This window comes from Beta vulgaris, chromosome 3 (assembly GCF_026745355.1).
Source record: "Beta vulgaris subsp. vulgaris cultivar EL10 chromosome 3, EL10.2, whole genome shotgun sequence".
NCBI classification, from domain to species: Eukaryota; Viridiplantae; Streptophyta; class Magnoliopsida; order Caryophyllales; family Amaranthaceae; genus Beta; species Beta vulgaris.
In genome coordinates, this window is record NC_079204.1 from 8211612 (window position 1) to 8235819 (window position 24208).

Genomic DNA, 24208 nt, shown 5'->3' on the forward strand with positions numbered 1-24208 from the left:
AACTCTATTGTGTAGAATTATTTTGAAACTCTAGAGGATCCCAACATAGATTTAATATATTCAGAAATACTTAGGGTATACAATTTTCTCCATAGACAGTTGGAGTGGCCAATGGTTGGGCTAGGTCTTACCAAGCTTGAGTTTAGAAAAAGCAGATAAACTATGTCTATGAATTACTTGACTACCAAATGTGCTTTTAATAAAATACTCTCTCCGTTTCATTTTAATCTACACACTCACACTTTTCACGCATGTCAATGCAAAACTTTGAGGACATATATCTTTAGTTTTGTATTTGTAAAAATTATAAAAAGTGCATATTAATAAAATACATGTTATGATGAATCTAACAAGATCCCACATGACTATATTTTGATCTACGTATAAATCACAAATTATGGTCAAAGTGAAATTTATGAATAGTGTAAAATGTCAAAATGGGTAGATTAAAATGAAATGGATGGAGTACAAAATTAGGCCACACTCCAGACTCCAGAGTCCAGACTACCAAATTGAAGTTCCCGTAAATTGGTTTTACACTTTTACTTTCTGTAAACTTCACTGAAGTTTTGTCACAAAAAAAAAAAAAAAAATTCACTGAAGTTCGGTGGCCGGTAAATGATTTCCCGACAACTTAAATTTCAAAATTAGGGCGTCTCTGATTCAACATCTTTAACAACCATCATCAGTATTTCAGTCATCGGCGTCGGAGGAAATTATTTTGTTGCTTTCAAGTTTCCATCGCTATGTAAGTACTAATTTTTCTCCACCTTATTTATCATTGTTATTTTCCCTCAGAAACTGAAGAAGTTCTTGCTATTATTCATCATTTTCAATTGAATCGAGTTTCTTTTTTCTTTATATATATGTAGTGGAAATCTGAGATTTTGCGGAATTAGATTAAAATTTTGAATTCAATTGCAATTTAATGATTAATCTCAAGATCATTGTGAGGAATAATAATAATAATAAAGGCAAGAAGAAACTCGAATGTATAATCCAAAAAGAGCATTGCATTCATTATACACCTGGCATGGTACACCCAAGGCTATTTTTCGCTCAGTTGAAGCTTACATACATATTATGTGATTATGCTATTTGGAGGTTTTGAATGAGCAATGAGGAAAAAATTAGTCTTAAGTGTACCATGAGCGTATAACCGGATGTATGATAAAAATTCCCCAAAAAGATAAAGAACAAGCTGCATTTTAATTTATTTTTCACTATTCATTGAAAATTGCATTTCGAATCAAGGGAGCCATTAAGTCTACCACTGTAAATGTAAAATTGAGAGTGGGAAGCAAATTTATTTTGGAGTATTGCAGTATCAATAGTTTTCATATCAATAATAGATAAGAGAAGATACATAGATGCCATACTTCGATACATTAGAAAGAAAGACTAAGTTGACAAAATATAGTACTCAATTTCACCAACAAATACAACACAACTGACTTAACTAGTATTTAAAAGTAGGACTTGCTAGTCACTTATGTACTTGGAAGTTGGATCAATCAGATGAAGCATCCCCTTTTTTCTTGAGCTTAGCCATCCTAACAACAATTGCGACATACAACCAGTCTTGTGCGTCTTCAACACGCCGAAAAAGAGCATGCCTCCAACTCTTTTTTAATACTAAAGTCCCAACAACACCCCAAAACCCAGTAGCAAATCCAGACATCACAATTAGGCAAAACCACATCTTCTCATGCATGTCCTTGTCTCCTTCACCCTGGGTGTCATTTTTATCTCCTGAACCTTTTGATGAATCGTTTTTGTTCTTGCATTTCTTGGGCAAAGGATCTCCACAAAGATATGGATTGCCTGCATACTTTGAAGGGTCATCAAGGGTCTGTAATTGGCGACCAGTTGGAATTTGACCTGAAAAGTTATTGTAGGACAAGTCGATGTGTTCTAAGGCATACAAATCAGCCATGCTTGTTGGAATTATTCCATGAAGTTTGTTTCTTGAAAAATCAAGTGAGACTAAGGACTTTAACCCACCTATATCATTTGGGATCAAACCTGTTATCTGATTATATGATAAGTTGAGACTAAGCAAGAATCGGAGATTTGTGATGCCATCAGGAATGCTTCCCACGAAGTTGTTACAGGAGAGGTCAATGCTTATCAATAACCCAAGGTTGGTTGTGTATCTACGCTCTATTCCTTGTATAACCTCCATAACACCATCTTGTTCTGTATAAATACGAGATTCATGAACAGGCTGCATCATGCCAGTAAGGTTGCTAAGACAGTTCGGAATGGTTCCTGTCAAGTAATTGTGCCCAAAGTCCAAGAGTTGGAGTTGACTAAGTGAGCACAATTGCTTAGGAATATTTCCTTTGAGTTTATTACTCCTCATCCGAAGAATTTGCAAGTATGGAACTTTTTTTGCTGTAAGCCACATAGGTATCTCACCAGAAAATTCATTCTCACCAAGATCTAAAACTGTCAAACCTGAGAGGTGGGCTAAACAAGAAGGAACTTCTCCACTCAACATATTGTCGTTTAAGTGCAAATAATTGCTTGTTGGATTGAAACAAGGGATATTTCCTGAGAGCTTGTTGGATGAGAGATATACATATTCAAGATTTGAAGAATTACTCCAACAATCTGGAACTGTGCCTGATAGCCTATTCTTTTGGAGATCTAGAATTCTCAAGGATGTAAAAAGACACATAGACTTGGGAATCGAACCATTTATTTTATTGTTGGACAATAAAATATATTCCAAAGAAGGCATTTGATCATATAAATTTTCTGGAAGCTTTCCTGAGATATTATTATTAGAGAGATCAACATAATAGGCAGAATTAGATATAGAATTTTTGTGGCGGTCATTGGTGAGAAATAAGCAAGAGAGTGAATTATTGGAGATCTCAAAAGTATAAAAGTTGAGGGGAAAGATGGGACATCCAGTGATTTGATTGTTGGAAAAATCCACATCAAGAAGTGAATCCATCCTTTGAAACCATTTTGGCAAATCCCCATTAATACTAGCATTTTTAAAACTCAAATCCAGAAGAGCCTTTTGGGTTTTGATCCAGTGAGGAAATGGACCATTAATTTTTATTGAATCAGCATGCAATTCTTGAAGTTGGAAGGGAGGCACCCAATCAGAAGGCAACTTCATTGTTAGGAAGGTTTGGCTCATATGCAATGTGGTCAAGCTTGAGAGATTAACAAAATGGCTTTCAGACAAAATTGCTGCTTCCAATGGATTATAGGAAATGTCAAACTTTTCCATGGATGATAACATACCTAGAGAAATTGGAATCTCACCTGATATCATGTTATGGGAAATGTCTAAAGATACCATGAAAGATAGCATACCTAGAGACTTTGGGATCTCACCTGATATCATGTTGTTGGAAATGTCTAAGGTTACCATGGATGATAGCATTCCTAGAGACTTAGGGATCTCACCAGATATATTGTTAAAGGAAATGTCTAAATTTTCCATGGATGATAACATACTTAGAGACATTGGAATCTCACCTGATATCATGTTATGGGAAATGAGTAAAGAGACCATGGAGGATTGCATATTTGGGATTTTACCTGATATCATGTTATTGGAAATGTCTAAAGATACCATGGATGATAACATTTCTAGAGACTTTGGGATCTCACCCGATATATTGTTATAGGAAATGTCTAATTTTTCCATGGATGATAACGTACCTAGAGACATTGGAATCTTACCTGATATCATGTTATGTGAAATGTCTAAAGACACCATGGAGGATAGCATTCCTAGAGACTTTGGGATGTGACCTGATATCATGTTATTGGAAATGTCAAAAAATACCATGGAGGATAACATTCCTAGAGTCTTTGGGATTTCACCTGATATCATGTTATTGGAAATGTCAAAATGTTCCATGCCCAATAACATTCCTATGGACGTCGGGATCACTCCAGATATATTGTTAATTTCAAGAGAGAGGTATTTAAGGCTCAGAAACTCCTCCTGTAACCAATCAGGTATATGGCCACTAATGCGGTAATTGGCAGACAAGTCTAGCAACTCTAAGGGAAAGTCGGTGCAATATTTGGTGGATGAATTTACACGAGGTTCCGACAAGTTGCCTTGTAACTGATTGGAAGACAGATCTAGTGACTTTAAGCTACATAAGCTCTGTACAACCTCCCAAAGATTTCCTCCTTCAATGCTTTCGAAACCAGAGTCCCCGAGGTGGAGGTGTGTGAGGCTTTTAAGCTTACCCAACCAACGTGGGACTTGGGGTCCAAGATTACCTCCTGTAAGGTCAAGGTATTCAATGGATGTTAGATTTTGTATAAAATGTGGAAATCTTCCATTCATATCATTGTGTGAGAGGTCCAAATAATGGATAGGGAGGTTACGAAGTGATGAATTCTTCAAACTCGAATGAGTTGAATAAGTGGGCAGGCTACAAGTAGACAAATGCAACTCTCTTAAAGAAGGAAATGGACCATATATCAGCGAATCTATCCAATCATGGGCCTGACTGAGATCTGCAGAGCTTAAATCCAGATAACGCAATTTACGAAGATTAAAAACCCATTTCAAACTGTCGACAGTTAACACATCATTGACACCTAAATCAAGGACTCGCAAATTAGTGAGATTACCAAGTTGGTGAGGAACTACTCCTGATAAATAATCATGAGATAGGTTGAGGTACCTGAGTTGCTTCATGGAACCCATCAATTTCGGAATCTTGGTATCGGTAAAGTTGTTGATGCTTACATCTAGATGCTCTAGATGATTCAACTCAAACAGATGCTGCAAAGATGACTCCATCTCTTGAGCTTCAAACAAGATGTTACGCTCATAAAAAGTGGAGAAGCCATGAAGATGAAGTTCCACAACGTGGCCAGTTGCAGGATCACACCTGACTCTACGCCAAATGCAGCAATCTTCACCTTTCCATGATGACCAAACATCATCTTGGTCATCATAGATGGTCAGACTGTGCTTGAAATCGAGGAGGGCCTTTCTTTCAGAAGGCGTACACCCCAACTTCAACAAGCTGCTGCTATTAGAGTTCCCACTGCAACTACAAAATTCAATCAACAAAACAAAACAAGACATCATCGTCATAATAAGCAGACTTCTCAATTTCCCCATTTGGAGTAATTATATTGTGAACTTTGTTTTACAATTTTGAAGGTGGTATGTTTGTATGTGATGCAAAATGATAGCACTTGCAATCTGATTTTATAGCCACTCTCTCGCTCTAATCTATGTCTCACACCCAAGTCCCACTGTCCCAGCCACTGTTCATAAATTAATGGACTTCTGAAGGTTAGCAACTTGGCCGTGACATCTCCATGTCAAGGTCTCCTCTGCAGTGAATATGTATGCTTAGTTTCTTCTAGCTTTGTTATTATGAAATTTTCTTCGTCTACAACTTTGGAGTATTGACTGCGTTTGATGTATATTTTGGTCACTCCAAAATTTATTTGACCTTCTTTGCTCCAATCCTTCTATCAAACATAAAAATTAAACACCTATTTTGGATTACATATAAGAAAATTTTGTTAAATAATACTACGTTTATTGCACTTTTTTGAGAAAAAAACACATAGGTTGTCTAAAATTATATATAAATACAACTTTTGACCATTTCTTTTGAAATCACTACTAGATGATGAAGATGTTGAAAAACTTAACTGTGTCTCAATTAGTGAGTCCCAGTAATTACTTAGCTTGTACTTGACTTTAGTATTGTTTGTTTTATCATATAACCTAATATACCATATTTTTACACTTTATAATGTACAACTAATTATTGTTATTGGGTAATACTCGAATTGTTTCGTTATATCAACTTTTTTAGCTGTGCTTTGTTTGTGATACAAAAGAAACTAAAAAACAAATGAAAATATATAGTTTGCGTAACCCATGGTTCGATCATCTTGAATCTCCATGGACAGTTTACATGCAGTTGGCAGTTGGTAGTTGGCATGATCACTTTCCAAGTCAAGGTCTTCTTTGTAGGGCCTTTGAATACTGAATGGTATACAGTGGGTCGACCCAACCCGACCTGAAAATATAATGGGTTAGGTTTGGGTTGACTTTTTGAACTTGAAAATAAGCCGAATAACCTGATTTAAATGTCGGATTATTTTGAAGTCGACTCAACTTGAAATTAACCTAGACTTTCATAACTTATAAAACCTATCTTTTGTTATTGTTATTTGTATTGGGCCAAGTCTATTTCTTGGATCATCTAAATTTCATTTGAGGTCATTAACCCATACTTTCATAACTTAGTGTGTATGGTTGAATTTCATTTCAAGTCATTTTGGATTGGTTTCGGGTCAACCCGAAATCGGTAAGGTTAGGTTGGTTATGATTTTCGACCTGAAATTAGAATCAGGTCGGGTTTGAGTTAAGGGTAAGTGACCTGAATTATAAATCAGGTTAACCTGAAATTTACCCAACCTGACCTGATTTCCAGCCCTACTCCCATCATCTGTGAAAATGAAAATTCTAACTACATTTAATACTATGAAATGAAATTTTCCAACACCGTTGTATTTACGTACTTCCTCCGTTCTCTTTCTAACTACATTTAATACTATGAAATGAAATCAATTATAGTTGACAATATTATCTTTACTTTATGTTAATAAAACCATCATTAATTTTTCAAATTGCGTCATAAAGTTCTGTTTACTTTATTAAGGATTTATATATCCCATACTTTTGTGCGCAAATACTTCCAAAAGTTCTTATGTGTGCCCCCATGAACTCGGTTATGCTTCCTTGACCTTCCTCTTCGATCCTAATATATGGGGTTGTGCAAGTGTCCTCCAAGCATGCTCATAAGCCCTAAAACGAAACAAAGCACCCGAAAAAAGGGCATACGAGGAGCAAAGTTGCACAAATTAAGAAAACAGCTAACAAACTAGTCTAAATTAACTCAAAAATCACTATAATACCAACTGAAAACTATTAAAAAGTAGAACAATAAACAAAACATCAGTAAAAATGAGAGACATAAGCTTTCACATGTACAATCTTGTGAATGTGATCAATTATTTTGTGGTAAATGAAAATGTAATTTTGTTGTATAATGCTCGGGTCTACTAAACTTCCATGTGCGTGCATAAATTTCTATCATAATCTCTATATTTGTAGAGAATGAACAATTTGTAGATGTTGGTATGAGGTGTAGGATGCTCCAAAACGCAAGGCAAGAAGAATGAAACGCACCATTTAACATGCAAAAAGTAATTGATTTGACAACCAATGTACATTCCCATTACATCTGGTGTACAGGTCGAAAATTCAAAAAGTAACTGATTTGACAGTTACTGTTCACCATTTAATAACTGGTTTGATGTCAACCGCCATCATTTTCCCTATATACTGTTCACCACTTCTCTCTTTTCCACACTCAACTTCCTTGTACATTTTTGGCTTCGTGGTTGTTCATTAAGGAAATCAAAATGTACAATGACAGCCCCCCAGCTGAAAGTAACTCAATCCTGAAGCTGATGTCAAGTGAGTAATTTGCAATCTTTGTACACTGGTGTTTTGATGTTTGTTCACTAATGAAATTCAATATGTACAATTATAGTCCCATACCTCATAGTGCTCCAGGTGCCTAATAATTAAAAAAAAGGTACTGCAACCAACATAAATAAGAATAAATCACAATGTACACTGATGGTCATTACTTTGATCACTGAAAATCCCCAAATGTACACCAAACCATATGCATTTGTACATTAAAAAAATTATTTCAACAAAAAAATGAGAGAGAAAGAGAGTGAATGAGTGAGTGATGAGAGAGAAAGAGAGCTGACCCACTTTTAAAAATACTGCCAAAAGCCAGTCAAATTTTGGCTCCCCTAAAACCATCAAACGACATCATTTTGGGCAAGGTGTAGGATGCTCATCCTACACCTCGGTGCAGGATCTAATTTGCGGAGAATGAAGTGCGTTAAAAGTACATCAAAATATCTCAAAATACCAATTGTTGGTATATGTTTTTTTCTTAGTATTTTTAAAGTCATGGCTAATTTTATACCAATTTCCTATATTAATATCTTATATTTGTGTAGCAATTGTATTAAATGTGTATAAGCGTTCGTTTTGGAAACCTCAATACTATCCCAATCCATTTAGTAAGATGTGTCGTGTCGTGTTGACTCAATTAATTAAACAACTCGAAAAATCTTCCAGCTGCGTAATACATATACACATATTAGGTAGGTTTATTTAAGTTAGTTATACTTATCTTATTTGAACTTATTTTGCTTTAAAAAAAATAAGTTGAATATAACATAACTTAAATTGAAATCATTTAACCTTATCTCGAAGTTGCAACACTTTTCAACTAAATATTTCATGGCTTGTGGGATCAATTACCTCTTTTGTCCTACAAATATTGCATTACTTTGTACTTCTTATGTTTCAAAAATATTTGTTACATAGGAGAAAGAGGGTATTTTTTAACAAAGGTAGAGATAGAAAGTGGTAAGTGGAGAATCACAACTCTTTGCATAAAAGAGCGTTTGATAAGGAAAAGATATGATTATTTTAAAGGAGAAAGTTGAGGATCACCATCTTTTTATGGATATTTTAGTAACTTTAGGGGGTAAAAAAAAATTCTTAATGACGTATAGTAAGTATTATTTTTATCACCAATCCCTTAGAAGTTTTTTTATTATTTAAAAAAATAACTTATCATACCATAAAGTCTATTATTTAATTTTACACTAGATAAAAGATTTCGAAAAGCTAATAAAATTAATTATGAAAAATTTATAAATAATAATATATTTGATAATTGTAGATTCAAGGCATCGCCCGGATCAAATACTAGTTTGTGATACAAATCAAACTAAAAACAAATGGCAGTATTTATACTTATGTAAGTGACAATTCAAGAGTTTGCGTAACATACGGTTCGATCTCTTAAATTTTCACGGATAATTCACATGCGATTGGCAATTGGCATGATCAATTTCTAAGTCGTGATCTTCGTTTTTGGGCCTTTTGATACCATTCAGATAATAAGATAACCTCACGTCCTCACCCTTAAGTTGTAGTAGTACTTTTTTTTTTTAATTAAAAAAAAAAAAAAAGTTGTAGTCATACATATTGGCCTTATTTAGTAGATAGAGTTTAGAGTTTGTTGTTAGAGTTTTAATTTTTTGCTCAACAGATTTGACGGTTAATTTTACAACTTTTTTTTATAAAATATGTTTGGTAACAATTAACCTATTGTTAAAATCTTATTGCTATTTGTTTGTCAAATGACATTTATAAACATTTTAATACATATATGTAGTATTATTATTAGAACCAAAAAAGTCATTAAACATACTTTACCTAATCCTTTAAAGAAAAAGCTCCTACTAGTAACTTTTTCGTTTTGAGAGTTTTTATCACAAAACTCTCTTTAAAACTCTCTTTTACCAAACACCTCTTTTAGAGTTTTTCACTTGTCAAAATTCTAAAAGTAGTCCAAATTTCTCTTTTTCTCCAAAACTCAAATTGCCAAACACCCTCGGTCCATGAGACCATGACAATGAAAAGTCTAACTTATTATTTAAGATTTTCGGAAATGATTATAGTGTTACAATTTTCTTCCCACTGTTCGAGTGGCCAATGGTTGTTGGGCTAGATCGTGTCAAGCGGTGGACCAGTGTAGTAAAAAAAGTCAGGCCCATCAGCTGAAGCCCAAAATATAAAATAAGGCCACAGCCAGTACTGACTACCATATAGAAGTTCTGTTTCTCATTAATTAGTTTTAGGATTTTTTGGTTAAAACACCCTTACGTTTGGTGAATTTTAAAACAATCCCCCTTTTGTTTTTTTTTTTGAAATGAACCCCCAAACGTTTTATAAAAATTTTGGTTGCACCCCCAAAACCTAACTTCCGTCAAATCCAGACGTTTGTGGGGCCCTTTTTTCCATTTTCCCTCCCAAATGTTGCGTGAAATGACATTTGTATCCTTGGTAATAAAACCCTTCAACTAACCTCTTCATCTCTCTTATTTAATTCCTTTGTTTCTGATTTCATCTCTCTCACTTGCTTCAGTCAGAAATTCAGCATCTTTCTTGTCATCATCTACACCTTTCATCTTCTCTTTCAGTCTCTCTCATCCAGCACTCACTCTCTCACTCGTCATCATGGAGACTGGTGCCTTTTGCCTTTTTGATGCTCCTGATTTTTTGTTCAACACCACAAAATTTCCACCTTTGGCTTAGTGTCTTGAATCCTTGCGATTTCAGTCTTTAAAACATTACTTCATGTGTCAACAACCTCTTCTCCAACACCACTTCATGTGTCAACAACCTCTATCAATCCTCCTAATTCTTGTCAACCCATCCAAAGAATCCACACCCTTCTTTTCCAGTATGAACACCTTAGAATTTGCAGGCACAGAAACTCCTCCCACGATTGTCATGCATCCATGACTTCAAAATCTTAGGAGGAATTGACAATTGCATTTGGTTGCCATAACCCTAATTGAACAATTAACCCAAATTAAAATAAGCAAATAAACCTAGAACGCAAAATTACCCAAATTTAACGCCTATAAATGAATGTAACACTTACTTGATTTGAAGGATGTCAGGAATTGTCAATTGAGAGTGGAATTGCAATTTTTCGTTCGAAATTTTGGATTAGCAGCTTCAATTTGGGGGTGGCGGAAAATGACCGTTGTGAGAGAGGGAATATCCTGATTTGGGGATGAAGTGGTCCCACAAAACGTCTGGATTTGACGGAAGTTAGGTTTTGGGGGTGCAACCAAAAATTTTATAAAACGTTTGGGGGTTCATTTCAAAAAAAAAAACAAAAGGGGGATTGTTTTAAAGATCACCAAACATAAGGGTGTTTTAACCAAAAAATCCTTAGTTTTATTTTTTAAAACTTCATTTGAACTTCCGGTAGCCGGTAAACAAACTTTCCGATAAATTAAATTTAAAAATTAGGGCATCAGCAGTATTTTCAGTCATCGGCGGTGGAGGAGAAGATTTTGTTGCCTTCTACTTTTGATCGCTATGTAAGTACTAATATTTCTCCACCTTATTATTCATACTTTTTTTTTTCAGAAACTGGAAAAGTTCTTGCTATTTATTCATCAATTTCAATTGAATCGAGTTTTTACTCTCTTTTTTTCTTAAAAATATGTTGTTACAAGAATAAAATAGTGAAAATCTGAGATTTGGCGGAATTAAATAAAATTTTCGAATTCAATTGCAATCCTTGATTAATCTAAAGATCATTGTGAGGAATAATAACAATAATGAGATTGTTTCTTGCTATAGAGATTGTGGAGAATGGATCAGAACATAGTGAGTGGATCGACGAAGAAGATAATGTCACCGTGTGATGTTGAAGCTTTAAAGAAATGTTTAGAGGAAAATAAAGGAGATTATGTCAAATGTCAAGCACAAATTGAAGCATTTAAGACCTCTTGTTCTGTTAAGACGCAGAATTCTACTACTTCAACTTCAAGTTTAAACAATTAATGGCGGCCCTAGATATATACTATTGATGTTTCTTGCTTTAATGTGCTAAGTTTCAGAAGTTAGTTAAGATGTGGTAATTCCAGTTTCATTGCTATTCTGTTTTTGAGGAATTGAACTATTTGTATCTCGAGGTTACAGAGTTTTGTTTTGTTTGCTCTCCAATTTTGCTAGGAATGTAATATAATTTTACAAATTTTGGTTCTGTTTGTTTTCAATTTTGCTAGGAATTCAGTTGCTTTGATGTTTACATTGGTCACAGCTCTGTCCATTGCGGCAGTGCCTATACTTGCTGCTGTAAATTTGAAGCGGTTATGTATTTTTTTTTTTTTTTTTTTTTTTTTTTTTTTTTGGACATAAGGACCCCAGAATTGCCCCCATATGAGTCTCACCCAATCTCGCCAAGATCGCTGACCACTCATCATGAACGACTCGGTTTCACAGCCTATGAGACCCATGTTGCGCATTCACCCAAAGCCCAACTTATTACCCGTCGGAAATCAAATCGTCTTCACTGAACCGCAAACACACTAGCTCCACCTTAATCAAGACGAGCCAGTACCCTGCCAGTTCTCCAACTAGAACCATTTGCACTTACGTCTAAGTACCCAAAACAGATCACCCTTGGCGCAGGGGAACTTCCGTCGAAGTTCTTCTATGCTCGCGCCGGAGCACTCCATCCCGTTCTCACTGGAACGCAGGCAACTCCTCCTGGAGTTCCAATCTAGCTACCTCTTGGTGACTTCTTGCAAAATAACCTCTCAACCCAACACTCCCTGGCAAAGACATGTCGCTCGAGACCCTATTGCTATAAGCTGGCACACAAGTATCGATAGAACCGAACCTTATCATACCAATCTGCTGATGAGAGACCCTTGGTTGTTCTTCTTGATGACCCTTAGTTTCAACCAGTTGCGTAGAAGTTCCCACAAACTCTACCTCATTGTTGACACTCTCATCTTCAACCCAAATAGTACTCTCAAACCCGGTTGTTGAACTCATTCCGTTGACTCTGACCTCTCAACCTGTGAAGAAGCCCCCATAAGCTCCACCTCACACTCAAGACCATCACTTGTCAACTCAGAATGCAGCTTCAACTCAGAATCATCTCTAGCCAGTGACGTACCCTGCAAATCATACAAGTTACCCACACTTGACTTGGACAGCCCAAAAATATTCACCTCTCCGACATACAGTGCAAAACCCACCATGTCTTCACAACCGTCCCTTTGGGGAGAGTTCCCAAAGATTTCATGCTGACCAGGAGTCAAGTTTGACTGACCCAATTTTGATGACAAAGAACACGGAATTTCAGATTCAGATTGTAAGTGTTGACAGATTTCTCCCTGACGTGAACCACCACTCCAACCTAGAGTGCCTCTGTGCTCCACCTGTTTCTCAACACTATCACAAACAGCCAATGTAGCAACCCCAGACTCAGATAACGTAGACCCTTGTAACACATACAATGTCTCCCGTTTAACCCCTTTCAGAATCATCTTTGAACCCCTGTAGACATACAACCCTCCACCCTCACCTTTGAAACTGAACCCTTTCTTGTCTAACAGACTAAGTGAAATCAGATTCTTTGTGACCTGTGGAACATGCCTAACATCATTCAAAGTACAGACTTTGCCATCACATGTCCTAATTCTAACGGACCCTATACCAACTGTCTTACAGACCTCACTGTTGGCCATAGTAACACTTCCATCAACCTGTTTATAGTTCATAAACCACTCCTGTGCGAACACATATGACAAGACGCTCCAGAATCTAAAACCACACATCACTGCAATGTGTTTGTTCATTAGCAACTAAAGCAATATCATCATCAGAACTGAAATTTTCTGCTGCAACAGCAGCAGAACCAGACCCAGATTCATCTTTCCTTTTAGGACACTCCCTTTTCCAATGCCCTTTTCCTTACAGTAATTACAGACATCATTAGGTTTAGGACCCCTAGAAGACGGTTTCCTGGATTTCTTCCCCGAATTCTCCTGTCCATTACTACTGGCTACTAATCCAGCAGCCTGATCGCCTGTACCTGTACCAGATGCCTTATGGCGCAATTCCCTAGTATGCAAAGATGATCTAACTTCTTCTAGGGACACAGAATCTTTACCAACAATGAAAGATTGCACAAAGTTTTCATACGATATAGGTAAAGAAACAAGCAGAATTAAAGCGGCATCCTCATCCTCCACCTTCACATCAATATTACGCAATTCTATAAAATTGTATTTAATTGATCTAGATGATCTCTAAGAGGCATACCTTCCTGCATTCGCAGACTGAACAGACGTTGCTTCAAAAGCAACTTGTTGGTTAGAGATTTTGTCATGTACAAATTCTCTAATTTCAACCACAGACCAGATGCGGTTTCCTCCTCCGCGACTTCAGTGATTATGTCATCTTCCAGACACAACATAATCGTTGAATGAGCCTTCTCCTCCAAAACGGCCATCTCAGCGGTGACTGAATCCGTTGCTTTCTTTGCCAACGGTGCCCACAACCCCTGTTGCTTCAGTAACGCCCGCATCTTGATCTGCCACAGACTAAAACTATTCCTCCCAGTAAATTTATCAATTTTGACACTCATCCCAGACATCTTTCTCACACAGATCGAACACCAAAGCTCTGATACCAGTTTGTTATAACGGACGTGAGAGAGAAACAAATTATGAATGCAAAAAGCGATAAAAACAGACACCAGATTTACGTGGTTCACCAATTTGGCTACATCCACGGCAGAGAGAGGGAGAATATTTTATTATGTGAGGAAAACCAGATTACAGAGAGAAAATAGGCTAATTCGGCGTTTAAAACCTAGGTACAAATAACCTATTTATACTTAGCGCTCAAAAACGCGTTTCCGCGTTATCCGCCGACCCGCCCGGGCGCCCGGGCGAAATCCGCCCGACCGGGCGGTCCCCAGCTCTTCCAAAAACAGCTTGCGCGCCCGACCGGGCGAGATCCGCCCGACCGGGCGAGGCGAAAACAGTTTCGTCAGTTCTTCGTAAAACTGACATAACTTTCTCGTTTCTCATCGGAATTGGGCATATGACCTATCGTTGGAAAGCTCTCGGAACAAGCTATCACCTCCACTTTGAATCACCTCAAAATCATTTATAGATTGAGAGAGATGTCCATTCAAAGTCAGCCTTATGTCATTCCTTCTTCACGCATTCTACCAAACACCTTCAAGGCACCATTCAAGTCACTATTCTTACAATAACAATAATGAGATTGTTTCTTGCTATAGAGATTGTGGAGAATGGATCAGAACTTAGTGAGTGGATCTACGAAGAAGATAATGTCACCGTGTGATGTTGAAGCTTTAAAGAAATGTTTAGAGGAAAATAAAGGAGATTATGTCAAATGTCAAGCACAAATTGAAGCATTCAAGACCTCTTGTTCTGTTAAGACGCAGAATTCTACTACTTCAACTTCAAGTTTAAACAATTAATGGCGGCCCTAGATATATACTATTGATGTTTCTTGCTTTAATGTGCTAAGTTTCAGAAGTTAGTTAAGATGTGGTAATTCCAGTTTCATTGCTATTCTGTTTTTGAGGAATTGAACTATTTGTATCTCGAGGTTACAGAGTTTTGTTTTGTTTTGTTTGCTCTCCAATTTTGCTAGGAATGTAATATAATTTTACAAATTTTGGTTCTGTTTGTTTTCAATTTTGCTAGGAATTCAGTTGCTTTGATGTTTACATTGGTCACAGCTCTGTCCATTGCGGCAGTGCCTATACTTGCTGCTGTAAATTTGAAGCGGTTATGTAGTTCAACATGTTGTTTGGCTGTTATTAAACTTTTTGTTGTGGTGAATTATGAAGTTGTAATAAATTATAACTAGTTTTTATATGCACGTAATGTGTGTGAAAATACATAAAAAAAATTAATTTTTTAGGTAATTTAGAAAATTAAATTAATTGTTAATTATATCTAATAAATTTGGATGCAGGGGAGGAGACCTTAAGCAGTTCTCGGAGGTTCACATTAATCACGGAGTTAGGGAAGGGAATGCAGCGGCGGATTGGTTGGCTCACAGGGGCCACTCATGTTCAAATTTGACATACTGGTTTGATTCTCCGGATTCTAGTTTTTCTGTAATCATCCGAAAGGATGCTTTAGGGTGGCCTGTCTCTTGGGTTCCTCCCTAGCTTTTTCTTTCTGTTATAAAAATAAAAAAAAAAAAAATAAAAAAAAAAAATTAGGGATATTTGAATTGTTGATGGTTTTTTTTGTAATGTTTTTTTTTATTTTTTTATTTTTTTTAATTAAAGTAAGTAGTTAGAATAGAGATATAATGAGGGTAAAATGGGTAATTGACAATAGAGGTCTGAACTTTTGGTGATAATTTTGAAAAGGTTTGAACTATTGATTAACTTGTGTAGGTCCCAACTTAAGTGGGCCTTAGTGACTTTAAACTGGCTTAATAGGTAATCACTTGTAAAACTTGGGTCACATCAGAAGGGTTAATTGAGGGAGGGATGTAAGAACTCGATGAGATTTTAAAAAAAATCTTCAGTTTTAAGTCGTCGAGGCCCGCTAAGAGTTAAGACCCCCTAAAGTTGGGACCTACACAGGTTAATCAATAGTTCAGACCTTTTAAAAATTATCAGCCAAAGTTCAGACCTCTATTGTCAATTTTTCCTTTCTAATATTTTGGTGTCCTATCCCTCTTCCCATATAGTAGTAGAATAGAGAATTGTAATTGGTATTATTAGTGAATTTATATGAGATTATATGAATTACTTTTATTTTCAAATACTTTATTTTGATGCTTGCATGAAATTTATTTTATTGAAAAAATATAGTTTAGTAAAAAAAACTTACTTTTTTTTATCTTCCATTTTTAAAAAAATGTTTGGGTTTTTTTATAAATCGGTTTGATTTGGACTGGAAAAAAAATAACTTTTTTGATCTTCGATTTTTGTTTTGAAAAACCGAAAAAAATCAAACCAAAATGAACTTTGAAAGCTATACGGCCATATGGGCCTTAGCAAATCCGGTCCACCAAAAGTAAAGCTTTTCGGTTTTCCCTTACCGACGGAATGATTGAACAAATCCTTGAAGATTGATTATGGCAAATTTGAAGGATGTTTTTTTGAAGGTGCTAATAAGAAGTTAATATTTCTAAAACTGTTGTTGATGCTATAGGGTATGTTTTTATGAAAATGGTTAGAGTGTATTGAACATAATTCAAGTTTTATTTTTGGTTTAGTTAGGTTGTTTATGGTTTGTCTACTAATATCTTAGGTCATATGTTGTTTTTCTGAATTATCAATAATTTTTGTTATATACTACTTCTGTTTCTTAATAAGCGCAGCACTTTCCTTATTTGAAATAATCACAATAAGTGCAACCAAACTAAAAATGGTATAGAAAGTTCAATATTATTACAAATATACCACCAAAAAGCAAGAGGGGGCTATGATTTTTTTGTTTCATCACTTGAATTACTCTATTATGGTCCCAACTTTCTCTCTCTACATTCATTGATATTCCCCCATTTTTTGTATGTTACTCTTATCAAGAAATAGAGGAAGTACATTGTACAATATTTCAGTTTCTTCGGTTTGTTTTGCTTTTTTGTTTGGAATTTTAGTTTGGTTTGGTTTTGTTTGAGTTGAATTTTGGTGTGGATTTGGACTTGAATTTTGAAAATCGAATTTATTTTGGTTTGGTGTGGATTTGGACTTGAATTTTTAAAATCGAATTTATATCAGTTTGGTTTGGTTTTTGCCCCAAAATCAAACCGAAATCCAAACTTACACCCGTATCAGCTATACCTTATTAGATCAAGCATCTTATCATTACTAGCAACTACCTTGTTGGTTTTAGGTTTTTGAGCTAACTTATTAGTTTTATCTCATTTTAGCTAGTGTTGTCATATAACCGAGAGGGTTGTGTTTGTATATAAGCCTTATTCGGCAGTGGTGTTTTACATAGTGGTTAGCAATATGCAATCCGTCTTGCATGGACCCGGTTCACACTAAAAATAGTGTGGACCAGGCCCAGGCACGTGACCGGTTAAGAAGTACTCACTTTTAATTACCAAAAATAGATATACTATATCAAAAATAGATACATTATATGATACATAGGTACACTACATCAAAAATAGATACACTATATCATAACTACGTACACTATATCATACAGAGGTACACTATATCACAACTAGGTACACTATATCCTATAGGAAAATATTTACTTAAACGCATTATATAAACATACACTATATCAAAAATAGATCGATACACTACATCAAAAATAGATACACTATATCAAAAATAGATATACTATATTATACAAAGGTACACTATATCATTTTAACATACACTATATCATTTTAACATACACTATCCTAAACTCATGTGATATGGATTCGGTGCACACTAATTAGTGTGCACCGGGTTCATATTAGTTTTTTTAAGCAATATAACTAAAAAATATAGAGGCTTGTTTGGTTAGTGGTTATAAATGTTGATAATGGTAATACATTGTTGAATAAATTTGTAAAGAAAAACATGATATAATCTATGGTAATGCTATCTCATTCCCAAATAAATTTGTAAGATGGTTTGGAAGCCTTAGCTTTGAATTAACGCAAGGCAAAGAAAGATCCTTTTAACACTCTTTGCCAAAATCAAACTATTTGAAAATGTAGTACCAGTATCTCGACAAAAGATAATGTCAACAAACATATGGTTTCAAAGAAAGTGCGAAGCTAATGAGCTTAGAGAAAGACTTGCACCAATGACTTTTCTGCCATTTGCCCCCATGAACTCGGTTATGTTTCCTTGACCTTCCTCTTCGATCTTAATTTCTAGGGTTGTGCAAGTGTCCTCCAAGCATGCTCATAAGCCGTGAAACGAAACAAAGCACCCGAAGAAATGGCATACAAGGAGCAAAGTTGCACAAATTAAGAAAATAGCTAACAAACTAGTCTAAACTAGTCTAAAATCACTATAATACCAACTAAAAACTATCAAAAAGTAGAGCAATAAACAAAACATCAGTAAGAATGAGAGACATAAACTTTCACATATACAATCTTGTGAATGTGATCAATTATTTTGTGATAAATGGAAATGTAGTTTTGTTGCATAATGCTCGGGTCTACTAAACTTCCATTTGCGTGCGTAAATTTCAATCATAATCTCTATATTTGTAGAGAATGATGTAATATCTCAAAATACCAATTGTTGGTATATGTTTTTTTTAGTATTTTTAAAGATATGGCTAATTTTATACCAATTTCATATATTAAGATCTTATATTTGTGTAGCAATTGTATTAAATGGGGTTAAGCGTGTCATATGTTCGTTTTGGAAACCTCAATACTAACCCAACCCATTTAGTAAGATGTGTCGTGTCGTGTCGTGTTGACTCAATTAACTAAACAACTCAAAAAATCTTCCAACATTAACCCATTTTCTTCTGTCTGATACGTGTCGTGCTGCGTAATATATATACACATATTAGATAGGTTTATTTAAGTTTGTCATACTTATCTTATTTGAACTTATTTTATTTTTTAAAAAATAAGTTAAAATAAGTTGAACATAACATAACTTAAATTGAAACCATTTAACCTTATCTCGAAGTTGCAATACTTTTCAACTAAATATTTCATGGCTTGTGGGATCAATTACCTCTTTTGTCCTACAAATATTGCATTACTTTATACTTCTTCTTTTTCAAAATATTTGTTACATAGGAGAAAGCGGGTATCTTTTAATAAAGGTAGAGATAGAAAGTGGTAAGTGGAGAATAACAACTCTTTGCATAAAAGAATGTTTGATAAGGAGAAGATATGACTATTTTAAAGGAGAAAGTTGAGGATCACCATCTTTTTATGGATATTTTAGTAAGTTTAGGGGGTAAACAAAAGTCTCTTAATGGCGTACAGTAAGTATTTTTTTTATCACCAATTCCTTAGAAGTTTTTTATTATTAAAAAAATAACTTATCATACTATAACGTCTATTATCAATTTTATCGCTAGATAAAATTCTTCGAAAAGCTAATAAAATTAAGTGAAAGTATTGGGTCAGACCGTCTGACCCAATACCTTCCGTCGGACGGGCTTAGCCCATCAAAAACGCGCGGGCTTTTTTTTCATATTTGTTTTGTTGATCAATCATCACCATTTTCCCAACACTTTTCACCTCCCAAAACCCCTAACTTTCCCACATTCTCTCTCCTCCATAACAACCCAAAAAAATGGGACTCAAAAAACGCAGCAAAAAACCCACCCTCACCGACGCCGGAGACTCGCCGCCGGTACATGTTCAGCTCTTTTCTGCCATGGTGGTGCGTAAACCAGCACACCTCTTCTTAGACGAGATTGGTGTTGAGTATGACGAGCAAGACAACTACGTTCAAACATGCTGCTCTTTTCACCTCAACCATCATGTCTTCATTCTTAATTTCACTTGAATGTAGCACATTATATATAACGAGCAAGACAACTACGTGAGTATGGCTGAAGACTTGATTGTGAAGGAAGGGCGTGTAGCTGGGTGGTGACAAATTGGGCTCTTCATGAAATTCTTAATTTCAGTCTTCATTCTTTTCCTATTTTCCATTTTCAGTTGGACTTTGTTTTGTTTCAGTTGGACTTTGTTTTTTTTCAGTTGGATTTTGTTTTATTTCAGTTGGACTTTGTTTTGTTTCAGTTGGACTTTGTTTTGTTTCAGTTGGACTTTGTTTTATTTCAGTTAGACTTTGTTTTGTTTCAGTTGGACTTTGTTTTGTTTCAGTTGGACTTTGTTTCGTAATATGTATACCAACTGAAACAAAATGAAGATTACCTGAAAAAAAAATAAAGACCAACTGAAGCCCAAGTAAGTCTAACTGAAGCAGAAGAACCAACTGAAAAAAATGAAGACTACCTGAAACAAAAATGAAGACTACCTGAAAAAAAATAAAGACCAACTGAAACCCAAGTAAGTCTAACTGAAGCAGAAGAACCAACTGAAAAAAATGAAGACTACCTAAAAAAAATGAAGACTACCTGAAACAAAAATGAAGACTACCTGAAAAAAATAAAGACCAACTGAAACTCAAGTAAGTCTAACTGAAGCACAAGTGCTTCTAACTGAAGTCGTCCGACGAGAATATTGTGTCGGACGAGTCCGACACAATACGTTCTCTAAAATTAATTATGAAAAATTTATAAATAATAATATATTTGATAATTGTAGATTAGAGGCATCGTCCGGACTAAATACTAGTTTGTGATACAAATCAAACTAAAAACAAATGGCAGTATGTATACTTACGTAAGTGATAATTCAAGAGTTTACGTAACCTACGGTTCGATCTCTTAAATTTTCACGGACAATTCACATGCGATTGGCAATTGGCTTGATCAATTTCAAAGTGGTCTTCTTTGTAGGGCCTTTTGAAACCATTCAGATAATAAGGTAACCTCACGTCCTCACCCTTAGGTTGTAAATTGTAATAGTAACTATTTGATAATATGGGCCTTATTTAGTAGATAGAGTTTAAAGTTTGTTGTTAGAGTTTTAACTTTTTGCTCGACAAATTTGACGGTTGATTTTACGACTTTTTTTATAAAATGTATTTGGGAACAATTAACCGATTGTTAAAATCTTATTGCTATTTGTTTGTCTAAAATGACATTTATAAACATTTTAATACATATATGTAGTATTATTATTAGAGCCAAAAAAATCATTAAACATACTTTACCTAATCCTTTAAAGAAAAAGCTCCTACTAGTAACTTTTTCGTTTTGAGAGTTTTTATCACAAAACTCTCTCTAAAACTCTCTGTTACCAAACACCTCTTTTAGAGTTTTTCACTTGTCAAAATTCTAAAAGTAGTCCAAATTTCTCTTTTTCTCGAAAACTCAAATTGCCAAACACCCTCGGTCCATGAGACCATGACAATGAAAAGTCTAACTTATTATTTAAGATTTTCGGAAATGATTATAGTATTACAATTTTCTTCCCACTGTTCGAGTGGCCAATGGTTGTTGGGCTAGGTCGTGTCAAGCGGTGGACCAGTGTAGTAAAAAAAGTCAGGTCCATCAGCTGAAGCCCAAAATATCTCTATTATATAAGCCAAGGGAGGAGGTGTGGTGTCCTTTTTTGAAGTGACTAAAATATCCTTTAATAATTTAAATCAAAAAATCAAAATATGGAAAAATGTGAGAAACTTATTGAAATTTAGTAAAATTCGAATCATATTAATGTGATTTGTTTCCTTAAAATCCTCTAATCATGGATCAAAGTTAGCAATTGCAATCCATGTGATTGTAGGGATATATTACAAAATCTATGGAGATTGCCAGATTGGTATGTACATGTGGTGTTATGGTGAGAACCGTGAGAACCACTCATCTTCCCTCATTTTACGAAGATTTTGATCATTTCATAATATTTTTGCTCATTTTTTGTTTCACTTATTTTATGGTTTTGCTCATTTAACAATTTTATGCTCATTTATCAACGTTTTTGCTCATTATTTTACGTTTTACTCATTTTACTTTTTTTCTCATTGAACTTTTTTATGTTCATTTTACGTTTTTCTTCTTTTACATTTTTGTTCATTTTACGTTTTTGATAACTTAATGTTTTCTACTCATTTTAGGAAGTTTTTGCTCATTTTTAGTGGTTCTCACGGTTGTTTTGGGTCGGTATAATCTGAGTCGACTCATTTTTGCCTTTTCGATATTTTGGGTCGGGTCGGTATTTTTAGTGGTTCTTACAATAAGAGGGTTCTCACTAGAATCCAACCATATATTATAAGGGAGGGGGAGGAAGATGGTGTCCCCGTTTAAAAGTACTGAATTACCCCTAATGATCTAATGGAATATAAAAATTAGAAAAGAAAATAAACAATTTAAGAATCGTTTTCCATTTCAACTTTGCATTTTAAGTGAATATAAGACGCTATTTTAAATTGACGCACGCATCGCGTGCATATAAGGCTAGTAAAATAAGGCCACAGCCAGTACTGACTACCATATAGAAGTTCTGTTTCTCATTAATTAGTTTTATTTTATAAAACTTCATTTGAACTTCCGGTAGCCGGTAAACAAATTTTCCGATAAATTAAATTTAAAAATTAGGGCATCAGCAGTATTTTCAGTCATCGACGGTGGAGGAGAAGATTTTGTTGCTTTCTAGTTTTGATCGCTATGTAAGTACTAATTTTTCTCCACCTTATTATTCATACTTTTTTTTTTCAGAAACTGGAAAAGTTCTTGCTATTTATTCATCAATTTCAATTGAATCGAGTTTTTCTTTTTTTTTTTCTTAAAAACTTGTTGTTTCAAGAATAAAATAGTGAAAATCTGAGATTTTGTGGAATTAAATAAAATTTTCGAATTCAATTTCAATCCTTGATTAATCTAAAGATCATTGTGAGGAATAATAACAATAATGAGATTGTTTCTTGCTATAGAGATTGTGGAGAATGGATCAGAACATAGTGAGTGGATCGACGAAGAAGATAATGTCACCGTGTGATGTTGAAGCTTTAAAGAAATGTTTAGAGGAAAATAAAGGAGATTATGTCAAATGTCAAGCACAAATTGAAGCATTTAAGACCTCTTGTTCTGTTAAGACGCAGAATTCTACTACTTCAACTTCAAGTTTAAACAATTAATGGCGGCCCTAGATATATACTATTGATGTTTCTTGCTTTAATGTGCTAAGTTTCAGAAGTTAGTTAAGATGTGGTAATTCCAGTTTCATTGCTATTCTGTTTTTGAGGAATTGAACTATTTGTATCTCGAGGTTACAGAGTTTTGTTTTGTTTGCTCTCCAATTTTGCTAGGAATGTAATATAATTTTACAAATTTTGGTTCTGTTTGTTTTCAATTTTGCTAGGAATTCAGTTGCTTTGATGTTTACATTGGTCACAGCTCTGTCCATTGCGGCAGTGCCTATACTTGCTGCTGTAAATTTGAAGCGGTTATGTAGTTCAACATGTTGTTTGGCTGTTATTAAACCTTTTGTTGTGGTGAATTATGAAGTTGTAATAAATTATAATTAGTTTTTATATGCAATTGATGTGTGCGAAAATACATAGAAAATTAATTTTTTTTAGGGGATTTAGAAAATTAATTTTTGAAATGTTTTTTTTATTTTTTAAATTTTTTTAATTAAAGTAAGTAGTTAGAATAGAGATGTAATGAGGGTAAAATGAGATTTTAATATTTTAGTGCCTTATCCCTCTTCCCATATAGAATAGAGATTTGTAATTGGTTTATTAGTGAATTTATATGAGATTGTATGAATTACTTTTATTTTCAAATACTTTATTCTGATGCTTGCATGAAATTTATTTTATTGGAAAAATATAGTTTAGTAAAAAAACTTACTTTTTTTATCTTCAATTTTTAAAGAAATGTTTGGGTTTTTTTATAAATCGTGGAAAAAAATTAACTTTTTTGATCTTTGATTTTTGTTTTGAAAAACCGAAAAAAAATCAAACCAAAATGAACTTTGATAAGCTATACGGCCATATGGGCCTTAGCAAATCCGGTCCACCAAAAGTAAAGCTTTCCGGTTTCCCCTTACCGACGGAATGATTGAACAAATCCTTGAAGATTGATTATGGCAAATTTGAAGGATTTTTTTTAGGAAAAATTGACAATAGAGGTCTGAACTTTTGGCGATAATTTTTAAAAGGTTTGAACTATTGATTAACCTGTGTAGGTCCCA

The 24208-nt window shown here is 34.6% G+C and overlaps 1 protein-coding gene and 2 long non-coding RNA genes across 3 annotated transcripts; 2 read left to right on the top strand and 1 right to left on the bottom strand.

The window, feature by feature from the left end:
- Positions 1–1510: 1510 nt before the first annotated feature.
- Positions 1511–5083, bottom strand: LOC104888534 (receptor-like protein EIX1). Its single transcript, XM_048640190.1, has one exon. It carries the CDS (start codon positions 5081–5083, stop codon positions 1511–1513), a length of 3573 nt encoding a protein of 1190 aa, XP_048496147.1.
- Positions 5084–10748: 5665 nt separating this feature from the next.
- On the top strand, positions 10749–11738 carry LOC130590884 (uncharacterized). The gene is made up of 2 exons (XR_008968637.1): positions 10749–11022; positions 11288–11738. It is a non-coding gene; the product is annotated as an uncharacterized LOC130590884 (long non-coding RNA).
- Positions 11739–22492: 10754 nt separating this feature from the next.
- LOC109134585 (uncharacterized) lies at positions 22493–23492 on the top strand. The gene is made up of 2 exons (XR_002039419.3): positions 22493–22679; positions 22944–23492. It is a non-coding gene; the product is annotated as an uncharacterized LOC109134585 (long non-coding RNA).
- Positions 23493–24208: the final 716 nt, after the last annotated feature.